Below are 14,104 nucleotides of genomic sequence, written 5' to 3'. Positions count from 1 at the left end.
GTGCAGGGGGATGGGGGGAGACTTTCACAGGCTTGCTGGAGAGACAGCCTAGCGCTTGAGACGCTCCTGAGAGATTAGTGCTGACCGGAGGGTTGGAAAGGTTTCCTGAAGGTCAGCTCTCCTTTGGCCCTGCGAGATGCTACATTTGAAAGATGCTAAGGATGGTGCTAGTGGTAAAGAACCTTACTGCCAGTGCAGGAGATGGAAGAGACTCAAGTTCAGTCCCTTGGTCAGGAAGATCCCCTGGAGGATGGCATGACCACCCACACCAGTATTCTTGCCTGGAGAATCCCATGAACAGAGGACCCTGGCTGTCTACAGTTCATAGGTTTGCACAGTCATACACAGCTAAAGTGATTTAGCACACACACAGGAGCAGAGGCAGGTGGCTCCTGAACCCCCACACTGGCTGAGGACAGGGGATGCTCCTGCATCCTGGCCTTGTGGGGCCATGACCTAGACTGATGCCAGGGTGCCCTGCAGGGTATCCCCTCAGTAGGTGCCAAAAGATACATTAGTCATGGATTTCTTTTATGCTGGTTATCGAACAAGCTCAACCAATCCAGAGCATGAATCAGGAGCCAGAATAGAAACGAAAGACTTCACATTTGGGGTTGAAATTGACATCAGATGTTGTACTGGAGCGAGTGTCTCTTAGTCTGAATAGAGCTCCTCACTCAGGTGCTTCAAAGCTTATTTTCTCTGTTTACCCTAACGTTGAAGGTGTACAGGGACGGAGGGTGATGGCCCGAGGCAGCGAGGTTAACAGCAGCTAGGAATGACGTTGATAGCCAGTTGTGAGGGAGAACACGGAGAAGAACGTGGTGTGGGCGTGGGCACAGAGCTCCACCTGCTAATCGGGTCTGACGCCTCTGCTCTGATAAGTAGTAGGGGCACAGCCCAGCGCTTAATGCAGGTGGTGACCATGCCGACTCCCAGCAAGACTCCGGTCATATATCACATAGTTGACTGTCTTCGAAACGATGAGGAAAGACAGACTGGGTTTTAATCCAAATCTCAGCTTTGTGGGTTTTTTTCCTTTTTAGCTCCCACTTCAGCTGTCACCTTGGGGACAGGGGTTGGGGTGGGGATGGAGAGCAGTTGCTTCTGGGGCTCGCTGGAGCCTCTGTTGAGACGGGGCTGGAGGAGGAGAATGCCACCTGTCCCGTGTTAGCTGTCCGGTCCCTGAGGCCTCCCTAGGCCGCCCGGGGCTCTGGCGTGACTCTGGCTTGGTGCTGGCTGTGGACTTGCCCAGCTTGGAGAGCATCATGCTGGAAGCCCCCTTGCATAGCTGGGCGTGGGCAAGGCACCCTTTCTCTGGGTGACATGGTGGTTTGGGGGGCAGAGAGGTTGGAAAATATGGCCACCAGGCTCTGGTCCAGCTGTTCCCGCTCTGCCTCGCAGGCCCCAGCTGAGTTAGTGTGATGGTCTGGGCCCCTCCTTGCGGGCTGGCTGAACAAAAAAGCCAAACCCCACAACCACAGAGGGTTTGCTTTGAAGACAGGCCTGAGAATAACCAAGTTTTATATCTTGATCAGGGGAATACTTCTGTGCTGGAATCCAGGCCTCTTGAGATGTGTGTCTGTGTCAGCACAGGAGTGTGGGGTGGAGTGGTCTGCAGGCCAAGAATCTGTGTGTGTGAACAGACCTGTGTCTGTGTGGAGGGGCTCCTCATCTCCAAAAAGCCCAGAGACTTTGGAAAAGCAGCGCCTGGGCAGGGGGACGAGGTACACAGGAGCTCCGGAGCATTTGTCTATGATGAGTGACCAGGCGGGGCCTTGGTCAGTCTAGGATGGAGCAGGTGTGCCGAAGCAGCACGTGCCCTGCCTCAGGTGGAAGGTCACAGACAGGGCGACAGGGAGGAGGCTGGCCATGCTGAGCCAGGGATCTGCTGGACAGGGGTGTCTGTGAAAGCCGGGAAATCTTTTGCACAAAGATCTGTAGCACGCAAACCTCAAGGGCCACTTGACTTCCTCAGGAAGCCCACCCAGGTGCCCACCCAAGTCCTGGGTGGTTAGAAGCCCTCCTCTGCGCTTCCTCGGCTCCTGTGCATTCCAGTTGGTGGTCACAGAGCTTCCGTTCCACTTCCATCAGCAAGGAGAAGCTCCTCCCACCCTATCTTTGCATTCCCAGGGCTTGACTGAGGCAGGTACTTAAATATGAACATGATGAGTGGGCGACTGAGAAACGAGATGACTAGGGCTTTTGAATGTGGGTTTGCTCTTAGGATCTTATTCTTCTGTTACTGAGAGTTGATCTTGCCGGTCCTCCCCAGCCCTGCACGAGTGTGCATATGTAGGTTGACACTAAGCCTGGACTGAACGCAGATCACAGATCAAGGCCCTGTGAGGGGATATGAGTCAGAAAGTACTGCTGTGACTCAGCTCTCCAGGAGGTTAGCTGATTGACTTCTAGACTGTTTTTCGATTCCCATGTTAAACTCTGGGGACACAACCCCAAGGGGAGCTGAGGACTAGATTGACAGTGTCAAACTAATGGGTTAGGGGCTATCTGGTCTTGGTGTGAAGATCCCTGAGCCAGTTGGAGAGGTGTAGCAGGCAATGGAATCCTCTAGGAATTAAAGGCAGTTGTGTCCTGGTGCCCAGGCGATTGTAAATAATCCTTATAAGCACATCTACTTCAGCGACGAAGAGTCTGCCTTCAATGCCGGAGCTGCAGGAGACTTGAGTTCGATCCCTGGGTTGGGAAGATCCCCTGGAGTAGGAAATGGCAACCCACTTCAGTATTCTGGCCTGGAGAATCCCATGGACAGAGGAACCTGGTGGGCAGTAGCTCTGAGGCCATCTGAAAGTCTCTTGACCTTTTGGTGGGTCCTTAGTATGCTCTTCTGTAAACTGGAAAAATGAGGATAGTTCTGTGTAGTCTAAACAAATCTAAATTAGAAGTTATAACAGTCCCTTCTCACCTGTTGGCTGCATTTGATGTGGCTAATGATGTGGCCTGGGAGAAGACAAAATTCAGTGGATGATGGGGCTTAGTTTCGTCTTTAAATTTTCATCCTGGAGACAAAAGATGTGGTGAAACCCAGGAGCCTTCTGTATGAGGCTATCTTTGGTGTTTTATTATTTTACCTGACTCCAAAAGATTATTATTATTTTTTTTCACATAGGACCTTACTGGGAAAAAAAAAACTGCATTAATTTTTTCTTCTTTTCTCAGTATCCAGCGAGCAGCATTGGTGGTTCTGGAAAATTACTATAAAGACTTCACCATCTATAACCCCAACCTTCTAACAGCCTCCAAATTCCGAGCAGCCAAGCACATGGCCGGGCTGAAGGTCTACAACGTAGATGGTATGTGCCTTGAACTGATGTCTCTGGTGGGTGTGGGAGCAGGTGGACAACTGCATAGATTAAATTCTGTTCCATTTGGTTCTGTTCCTCTCACAGTTTGCCTTTATGGTAAATTCTCATGTCAGAACAATTTTTTCTTTTCCTCTCTTTTTCTTTTTTTTTTTTGCTGGCAAACGTATTTTTACAGAAATGTTGACTTACAGTCTACATGTGTGGGAGTTTCATTCCTCTTGAGATTTTCTGAAAACTATGTGATGTAGTTTTTCTGCCTCCTGCTGTGAACATCATAAATTGAAAGGTCATAGGAAAAGGCTGCTTTTCAAAATTTGGCTAAATTACCAGAAGATTTAGCTACCCTAATCTGTTAAGACTCTAACTCCCAGTTCAGGCATCTGGTGAGGTTCTTACAGGCGTTTCTCAGTCCTGGCTGGGAGCTAGGGTTGAGTGGGTGGAGGGAGACCAGAGGCGAGGGTGGGGACATCAAAGCTGTGTTTCAGGCTATCAGATGGGTAAGTGTAAGAAACAGGACACCTTGGGTCAGGGCAAGAGCTTTGCAGCCTAGAAGAGGATCATGTTGTTAACAAGTCAAGTAATTTATAGGTGGTATCAGTTTGGGTGACAGTATCCTCCCTGGTTGCTGGTTTTTTATCCTTTTGGCTACATGAGATGTTCACTCTCTTGTGAATCCTAAAGGACTGGTAAATTTCACCTGTGATCTGAAAACCTGGTGCAGAATCCCGTTAGCCAGCCAAGCCATGAAGTAGATACTACCTAAGAAAGCATGCGATCTGCCTTGTCCTTCTGAAAAGTTCAGGCGATCCACGGTCGGGGCTATGAGACCGGGAGTTCTAAGTCTGTATTAATGAGCGTGACCTTTTGCAAGCCCCAGGCGTGGGTCTTTTCTGTGACCCCTGTGGTTACCATGGCACTCCAGCGGGAGCATGGGCATTGTCCCTGTGGGCATTGACTCTTCAGCAGGAGCATGCTCAGTGTCTCTGGGCGTTGACTCTTTTCTCTGTCCTTCTCTCCCCATCCCTTGCATTCTCTCCCATTGTCTCATCGCTGAAATGCATGTTCCAGCTGCTCTGATGGCCAAACTGGAACTTCCTGTGACAGATGGTAAATAATGTCTTCAGCACACTCTGTTATTATGGGTCAGCATTTTAATTGTCAAGTGTTCTTCATCTCCTATGGAGTTTTTTCTTTTTTTTTTTCCATTTCCATTCATCAGATTGGGGTGTCAGGAGACTGCCTTCTTGTGAACATTTTGAGCGTAGAGCAGGGGTCATGTTCATCTTTCTGGGAGGTTACCTTTGGGATTTGTATATGGGCTTCACAGGGCTTGGGCAGACGGTACTGACAGACTGTGGACTAGTTTTCTGCTGTTTCTCACCCCAAGGCATTAAAACTGTCCTTCCTCCACTGTCCTTTCCCCCAAAGGCCCCAGTAACAACGCCACTGGTCAGTCCCGGGCCATGATCGCCGCAGCTGCTCGGCGCAGGGACTCAAGTCACAACGAGTTGTATTATGAGGAGGCGGAACACGAGCGGCGGGTGAAGAAGCGGAGAGCAAGGTACACTGCCCAGCCCCCACACCAGCACCCCGACCAGACTTTCTTTTTGAATGTACACCGACTCTTTTTTTAAAATTTATTTTACTGAAACGTAGTTGATTTACAATGTCATGTTAATTTCTGCTGTATAGCAAAGTGATTGTTATACATACATATACATTCTTTTTCGTATTTTTCCTATTATGGTTTATCACGAGATTTTGAATATAGCTTCCTGTGCCATTCAATGGGACCTTGTTGTTTATACATCCTACATATAATGTGCATGCGTGTTAAGACGCTCCAGTCGTGTCTGACTCTGCGACCCTATGGACTTTTGCCCGCCAGGCTCCTCTGTCCATGGGATTCTCCAGGCCAGAATACTGGAGTGGGCTGCCATCCCCTCTTCCAGGGCATCTTCCCAAACCAAGGGATCAAACTGGGTCTCCTGCCTTGAGGCGGATTCTTTATCTTCTGAACCAACAGGGAAGTCCTCCTATATATAATAGTTTGCATCTAATCTCAAACTCCCCATCTGTCCCTCGTCTACCTCCCTCCTTCCCTCCCTTTTGGCAATCAAAAGTCTGTTCTCTTAAGACTTTTTTTTTTAACCAGAATGAAATTTCAGTTTATAAACACAACCCCCTAGCATGCAAAAGCATCACCAGGAGGACTTGTTAAAACACAGGTCTCAGGTTCCGGCCCCACCCGCAAAGGTTACTTACTTTCCAGTAGGTCTAGAGTGGGGCCCACCCAAGAATTTACATTTCTTAAAAATTCCCAACTGATGATGAAGCTGCTGGCCTTCAGCCCACACTTTGACTGGCCCGCCCTCTATCCCCAGGCCCTTGCTGGTTTTCAAGAGCTGATCACTTTAGCTGAAGTGGACAAAGATGGTTTTCATCATACATGCTGCCTTCCTTCTTTGCTCCCTGGGGCTGCTGGTGTGGGCGGCCGGATGGAGAGGATACAGCTCTGGTTCTCCATAAAGCTGCCTGTGTACCATGAGCCACCCCTCAGTGCATGCAGAGTCTTTTGTAGCCACAGTTTGAAGGGCCTTAAAACTCTTTGCATGTCACCCTTCGTTGTAGTGAGTCTCCCAAGCAAATAAGTGGCAGAATTGAGATTAGGAGTCATCTCCACAGTCCCATCCTTCTTCCTCCTCACCCGGGAGCCCCCATTCCGCGTATTACTTTTGCCTTTGTCTTCCTTTGCCCTTCCCTCACCTCCCTATTGTCTGGAGTGACACCTGAGGATGGGAGCCTTGGGCCAGCTGGCGGCCGACTAGGAGTCCTCCTCCCACGTCCTGTGTGACTGTGTTCTCAAGCCCTGCGCTGCTGTCCTGAGTACCATGTTTCATCGCCCCCAGGCTGGTGGTCGCAGTGGAGGAGGCCTTCATCCACATCCAGCGTCTCCAGGCTGAGGAGCAGCAGAAAGCCCCCGGGGAGGTGATGGACCCCAGGGAGGCTGCCCAAGCCATCTTCCCGTCCATGGCCCGGGCTCTGCAGAAGTACCTGCGCACCACTCGGCAGCAAAACTACCACAGCATGGAGAGCATTCTGCAGCACCTGGCCTTCTGCATCACCCACAGCATGACCCCGAAGGTGCGTCTTGGCGCCGAGCTTGCAAGTCCCATTTTAGGGTGTTGTCAGGAACGATAAAGGTTTCTCTAAAGCTCCCGCTGATAAGAATTAATGTTTCTTGCTTATTTTATGTTATTTTGGTGCAGTTGTTTTTTTTTTTTTCTTTATTAATTTTTTAGTTGAAGGATAATTGCTTTACAGAATTGTGTTGGTTTCTGCCAAACATCAGCATTAATCAGCCATAGGTATACATATGTCCCCTCCCTATTAAACCTCCCTCCCCATCCCACCCCTCTAGGTAGTTACAGAGTCCCTGTTTGAGTTCCCTGAGTCATAGAGCAAATTCCCATTGGCTGTCTATTTTACATATGGTAATGTATGTTTTCATGTCTCCATACATCCCACCCTCCTTCCCGGGTACAGTTGTTTTTTGAATGTGCCTTTGAATTGAAGGCTTCAGGATTCAAGCAGAGGAAAGATTTTCACTTAAAGACAGCCCAGGTAGTAATTCAGGGTACTCTGTATATCCTGGGCCTGAGCTGATTTGTTCTAACCTGGCACCTTCATCAACTAGTGGGGAACCTTGGGCCAAGAGCTTAATGGTTCTGTGCCTCAGTTTCCTAGTCTGTAAGTTGGGGATAATACTAATGTCTACCTCATGGGGTTGTTGTGAGAACTAAGAGAGTTCATTCCTGTGAAGTGCTTAAAACAGCATCTGTCATAATGTAAGGACCAAATAAATAGCCATTATCATCAGGGGTGGAAACCATGCTCTGACTTGTTTGGCATTTTGGCTGTTGGGAGGTTAGTTTTACTAAGTGATCTTCTGGGCCATTATGACATGAGCATGCTTTAGGGGATGATGCAAAAACAGCCATGTGTCTAATAGACGGCTGTGGCCAAGGAGGCAGAATAAAGTGTTCAGCCAGTGACCTCTTCAGACAGAAGTGGATTCAGATCCTGACTCCACCACCTAATCAGTTTGTGACTTGGCCTAAGTTACTCTGCACTTGTTCCCTCTTTTATAAAATGGAGATAATAATAGTATCTACCTGATCGGATCATTGCATGAGAATCATATTAAATATGGCAGCACCACATGTGAATCGTGGTAGAGAGTAAATGAGCTTGGCATATGGTTTGCATGTAACACTGGTAGTGATATTATTGGTGTAAAGGCCTGTATTCATACGTTGCCCTGTACATATAGACTGCTGGCTGCACTGTCACCTTATCAAACCCTAGGAAACCAATATGGAGATATTCAGTAAGAAGCCATAACATTTTCCATATTCTTTGGTTCACTAATCCCCCTCCTAGAAAAAGGACTTAGCACAGTCAGCGATACACACTAATGTATATGTGGATTATTTTGCAAGATAATCTTTATTAGCTCCAAACTGGAAATAACTTAACAACAGAACAGTGGCTTACACGTTATGGTATATCTTAAAATGTGAAAGAATCTATTAGAATATTAAGTTACAAACAGCAGAATGCAAAAATGTGTGAACACGGTGGTTGCAAGTGAACACAGCATGTCTGCCTGTGCAGAGGGATGGCTCATACCACGTAGAATGGAAGTGGTTATTTCCCTTTTTCCCCAAGATTTTTAAGTTTACTGGCTGCTTTCTTTCTCACTTAAAAAAAAAGTATATATACTTTTCCAAATTAAAACTAATAATCTTTATATAAAAATCCAAACATTAAAGAGAAGTATAATGTACGAAGTTAAGTTTTCATCCCTGCCACCTAGACAGTTCTTACTAATATAAAGAATGGGTTTATATTCTTTCAGGTGTGTGTGTGCGCTTAAAGCAGAAATGAACAAAAAAACAAAAAAAGGAAATGGGAATCTCATCCCATATAGGTATAGCTTGGAAGCTTGGTTTTTTCACTTAAAGCTGTTCTTGGCTGTCCTTCTCTGTCAGTACTTTCCCATCTCTTCTCATACAGATTTGCCTCATTCCCTTTAATAGCTGTGTCCTGTTCCACTGAATACCGTGGTTTGTTTAACAGATGGCCTACTAATGCACATGCGGATTAAGCTCTTTGCTTAGTCTAAACTAGGGGTTGGTGGTTTTTGTTAATCGAGTTTTATTGGGACACAACCACACCCTTTTGTTTACAGATTATCTACCACTGCTTTCTCTCTACTGCAGCTGAGTTTAGTTATGACAGTATGTGCCTTGCGAAGCCAAAAATATTTACATTTAAAGGAAAGTTTGCCAGCCCCGCGTCTAAACAATGTTGCAATGAATCTCTCTTTTTTTACATATGTTTTCATTCATATATGCAAGTATTTCTGAGGGATCAATATCTAGTAGAGGAATAACTGGATCTAAGGTACAGATCTTGCCAAATTATCCTTCTAAGGGGTATTACTGTTTTATATTTCTACCTATAGGATATGAGACTGTTTATTTGTTTATTTCCCCACACACACACTTGACAGCATTGGGTGTTATAATTCTTTTTTAATCATGCTCATCTAAGAGCATGATGCTTCCCAGGTGGTGCTAGTGGTAGAGAACCCACCTGCCGATGCAGGAGACGTAAGAGATGCGGGTTTGATCCCTGGGTTGGGATGATCCTCTGGAGGAGTGCATGGCAACCCACTCCAGTATTCTTGCTTGGAGAATCCCATGGACAGTGGAGCCTGACAGGCTACAGTCCATAGGGTTGCAAAAAATCAGACACAACTGAAGTGACTTAGCATGCATGCATCTAAGAGGAGGGAAATATTCTGTTTTTCTATTTGAATTCATATTTCTTTAACTATGGGCTTCCCTGGTGGCTAAGGTGGTAAAGAATCTGCCTGCAACGCAGAAGACCTGGGTTTGATCCCTGGATCGGAAAGATCCCCTGGAGAAGGACATGGCAATCCACTCCAGTGTTCTTGCCTGGAGAATTCCATGGACAGAGGAGCCTGGCGGGTTACAGTCCGTGGGGTCGCAAAGAGTCAGACACAACTGAGCAACTGATACTTTCACTTTTCTTTAACTATTAATGTGATAGAGTATCTTTCTAGATCTTATTTCTATTTTATAAGTTATCTTCTTAGTTTCATTTCTCTAACTGATTCTTTTCCTTACGATTCATAAAAGCTTTTTTTTTTTTGGCCGTGCTGCACAGCCTGTGGGGTCTTAGTTTTCCATCCAGGGATTGAACCAGGGGCGGGCAGTGAAAACACCACATCCCAACCACTGGACTGCTGGGGAATTCCCATATAAGAGCCAATTTTATGCGAGTGTGTGTTATAGTAGAAGCACAGCTCTCCTTTCTGCCTCAGCATATATACTTACAGGTAGAAATATTGTATCTGGCAGCAGTAAGGTATGGATGAAGAGGACCGGAGTGATGCATCCTAATGTTTTCCATCTATATCCCTGGTTTGTTCATTTTTCTTTCTCACAGCTAAAGCAATATATTTATTGATGTAACACACATTCAGTTGAGCCTCCAGCATATGCCAGACACATGGGAAATTCATATTGAAAAAATAATTCCTGCCCTCCAGGAGAGGATAGTTTAGTGTGGGGCTCAGACAAGCAGTCAGCAGTAATTGTTCAGAAAGTAGACTGTCACATGGGAGTCATGCCCATGATTATAGGCCCTTACAGGAGGACACGCTCACCTCTCTGAGGGGCTCAGTGAGCAGTTTGAGAAAATTTAAAGAGCCAGGAGGGATTTTCCAAAGGACGGCATTCAGCAGGAGGAACGGCACATGTCAAGGGGAGTATCCCACCCGTGGAACTCAGCACTCCTGGAGCCTCGGGCTTGGGTCGGGGAGGTGGATGTGGGACCTGGCCAGCCCTTGGATTACCATGTACATGAGTGAGTGAAGTCGCTCAGTCGTGTCCAACTCTTTGCGACCTCATGGACTGTAGCCTAACCAGTTCCTCTGTCCATGAGATTTTCCAGGCAAGAATACTGGAGTGGGTTGCCATTTCCTTCTCCAGGAGATCTTCCCAACCCAGGGATTGAACCCAGGTCTCCTGCTTTGTAGGCAGACACTTTACCATCTGAGCCACCAGGGAAGATCACTTGAGTTTACCCAAGGATAGTTTCACTGAATGCTCCCACCCCCTTCTCCCTGTCGGATGTGCATCTGATTCCAGTACTGCCTAAGACACCTTAGTCAAATAACCATCCTTCTTTTGCACCGTGAGATGGTTCAGGTTAACCACCCTGTCCTCACAGCCATTCTATGCATTACTGCTGCCATCTGCTCCACTCACAGATGTTAGACAGCTTGTCCAAAGGCACATAGCAGTGAATGCAGAGCACACATTTTTGTGTGAGCAGGTACATCCCTGTATTTCTTCCAGTCACATTGCCAGAATGCTTCTCCGTGCCTGGCACTTGCCGCGAGGAGCTCTCAGGATGGGAGGAGACCAACCTATGAACAGGAACAGGCTGAGGCATATGCCATGGGGCCTGGGCCCTTGGATGGGGCTGGTGCCTCAGCCACAGCTTACGTGGGTACCAGCCACCCCGCCTTCCTCGCCCTTGTGCTTACCACTGTCTGCACCCTCTGGCTGGAGAGTGAGGAAGTCAGGAAGCCTTCTCTCCCCAGCAAAGGACTCTGTTGTGCAGGTCTGATGAAATTGATAGATGATCAGCCAGGCTGTCCTGGTTTGTTGGGAGGATGTTTTTTCCCCCATGCCTGGGAGCCTGGCAGCGCCACCTGGAGTGGGCATTCCCTCCCTAACAGCATCTCTGCTGTCCTTACAGGCCTTCCTCGAACGGTACCTCAGCGCCGGCCCCACACTGCAGTACGACCGGGAGCGCTGGCTCTCCACGCAGTGGCGGCTTGTCAGCGACGAGGCTGTGACCAACGGGCTGCGGGATGGACTCGTTTTTGTCCTTAAATGCTTGGACTTCAGCCTCGTTGTCAATGTGAAGAAAATTCCGTTCATCATGCTCTCGGAAGAGTTCATAGACCCCAAATCTCACAAATTTGTTCTTCGCTTGCAGTCTGAGACGTCAGTTTAAAAGTTCTATATTTGTGGTTTTATTAAAAAAAGAAAGAATATATAGAGAGATATATATGTATACCAGAGGGGCATCTTTGTTTTTATTATTCTTCATGGCTGACTGAGCTGGCACATGAGAAACCAGGGTCCTTTGACCATCTGCACTTTATTTGGAAGGAAGCAGAAGATGGCCATCCTGGAAGAAAGTGACTGGTGACATCTGACTTGGGGATGGGCCATCTCCAGAAGCGGTTCCCTGGCGTTTTCTGTGACAGCTGCAAACCAAAGCAGAGCTGGAGGTTCTTAGGAACCTTGCCTTACGACTCGCCCCTGCCTCTCGTCCAGCACCCGGCCCTGCCCTGGCTTCTGGCCGTCCCACTCCTGGGCCTGCAGGGCACACATCTTCGTCCTGTTTCCGGGAACCCGACAGGACCTGTCCACACGTGTTTGTGTATGCAGACGTCCAGCACCACAGGAGCCATGGGCTGTTCATGAAATGCCTGCCTTCGTCTCCGTTCTCTGTTGCCTTAGGTTCTGCAGAGAAGGATCAGAATGACAAATGTGCACTGTCAGTTTACAGCTCTTCATGATTTTTTTTTTCCCAAAGAGAGAATTTGCCTGCCCTAGTTCTGACCTGCTTGCCTACCGGCTTGAGCAGGTAGCCCTTTCTTAACCCTATGATGGCCCACTTGTCCCCTCTCCATCCTGGCCGGCAGGCCTGGCCAGGAGCCCAGTCTCCAGAGCCACAGAGGACCTGGGTGTTCATGTGTGCCCTTGGGCTCCATGCACAAGCTCGGCTCCGCCCAATGGATTGTTTGTTTGTGTAGGAAAGGGTGGTGTGCCCACCAGGTAGGTCCCAGGGAGAGCATGCCTGCTAGGATGTTCCCTTTAGGCTGCAGCGGGAGCCCCTCCCTCCCGATCCTCCTCCAGCTGCTCCACACCCACCAGGGAGAGACCCACACTGTGACTCGGGCTGGCACATTCGGCTCGGAGCCTCTATTTCCCAGGAGATATGTCCTCACAAAGCTCCATAGCAAGCTGCCTTGCCAAGGGACAGCTGCAGCGTCCAGTCCCTGACTTCTGACCACCATCACTGTGTGCTCATTGCCTCTGCCCCTTACTACCCGGGAAGGGGCTGATTTAGGCCCTGGTGCTAAATTACTTGTTGTTGGTAGTCAAGTGTGGAGAGGGCATAGGCAGGATCCAGCATTCGGGGAAAGGAAAGTAGGGAGACGATCTTAGGGTTCAAACGTTGCCTGCCTGGTCTGTTCTTAGATACAGCTGGTTTCTGGGGGCTTTCTCAGGCCTGGGGGGCAGCTGGGCCATATTCGAGGAGGAGGCGCCCTAAAGCAGAGCCCTGCAGCAGTCTTCAGTTCCTCCACCTACCTTCCGGTATCCACAACAGACTTTTGCCAAATATTCACTCTTGCTTTACCCTGGTGGTCAGGCTAACCGGTCACCTTTCATTAGCCAAGGAAAACACTGTCCAATGCCCTTTTCATATGTGTTCCCATGTATTCTGACTGGTTTATGCATTCCAGGAGGGGTGCAGTGTTTGTTATTATTGTCTTAAAGCAAACTTGGCTTTGGCTGTTTGTCACACACCTGTATCTGAAAAAGTAAACAGCCGTCTTGAACCCACAGCCTTCAGGTCAGAAAGAAGATGTGTTAGAAAAGGAGGAAAAACTGGTCGGTATGGAGTGGCACCAAGATGGACTGTTTAATTGCATGGTTTTGGTTTATGGAAAACACTTGCCATGTAACCATGGTGCTTTTGTACTTCTTAGTTTTGCCTTTAGGTCCCCTTCAAACTGGACATTCCTTATGATGATGTCTTTCTCAGGAATCTGTTTTGGGAGACTGGGCAAGGGATGGTGAATGTACAATGACGCTTTGGTGACATAAAGGTTATACTGTCTCAGACTAAACGTATCAGAGGCTGCTACATCAGGAACCCAGCAATAGAAGTGCCATACGTGTATACTGATATGGTTAATAATGACACTATCCATCAGCGTTCCATAAAACTGCTTCCAACCCTGTCTTCAATTACCAGTCCAGAAGGGGTTAAGTTGGAGTCATGGTTTGGGTACTTGCCTTCCCAGCAGTGAAGAAAGGTTTAAATTAAGGAATTTTTTTTTCCTCTCTCCACCCCTTTCTCTCTCTGCCAGTCTTTGCATAGGAGAATGTCAGACTTTCTGAAATTACTGTTTCTGTTTTAAATTGAGTATTGATTTTTTTTTTTAATGCTGACTTTGTATTGAGTCATTTTTGAAAGAACAATGTAATAAAATGCAGGATCTTTGTATCAAGCCTTTGCACTTGCAAACTCTTAATAGCTTGAGTTACTGGTGCAGTGGGAACAATGTAGATGCCATTTAAAAAATTTTAAGTTTTCAGAAAAACTGTATCACACAGTTGAACACAATGCATTTCTATTTCAGTTCTTGGAGCCAATCGACTATACTTTTTAAAAGGGGTAAACTGTGCTAGTAGAGTGAGATAAATCTGCACTGAGGGAGACAGGATTTTTTTGCCTTAAATGTTTATAGATTTTCTATAGTGAACCTAAGTTATTAAAATGTGAACATTAAACAGAAAGTAGAGAAACTTAATGAGGAGTGTGTCTGAGGTCGCTCTCTTCCCTCCTGATGTTTTAACCAGTAGATATCTAAT

At 47.4% G+C, this 14,104-nt stretch overlaps 1 protein-coding gene across 1 annotated transcript in view; it reads left to right on the top strand.

The window, feature by feature from the left end:
• VANGL1 (VANGL planar cell polarity protein 1) overlaps positions 1 to 11,447 on the top strand; it is a 49,675-nt gene extending 38,228 nt beyond the window's left edge. The window contains exons 5-9 of the mRNA XM_052637650.1: positions 3,181 to 3,314; positions 4,395 to 4,433; positions 4,755 to 4,887; positions 6,236 to 6,470; positions 11,187 to 11,447. Of these exons, the coding sequence (XP_052493610.1) occupies positions 3,181 to 3,314; positions 4,395 to 4,433; positions 4,755 to 4,887; positions 6,236 to 6,470; positions 11,187 to 11,447 (802 nt within the window). The remainder of the gene's footprint in view (positions 1 to 3,180; positions 3,315 to 4,394; positions 4,434 to 4,754; positions 4,888 to 6,235; positions 6,471 to 11,186) is intronic.
• Positions 11,448 to 14,104: the final 2,657 nt, after the last annotated feature.

Source organism: Budorcas taxicolor, chromosome 3 (assembly GCF_023091745.1).
Source record: "Budorcas taxicolor isolate Tak-1 chromosome 3, Takin1.1, whole genome shotgun sequence".
Classification (NCBI taxonomy): Eukaryota; Metazoa; Chordata; class Mammalia; order Artiodactyla; family Bovidae; genus Budorcas; species Budorcas taxicolor.
This window is presented reverse-complemented; position numbering and strand designations above follow the sequence as displayed.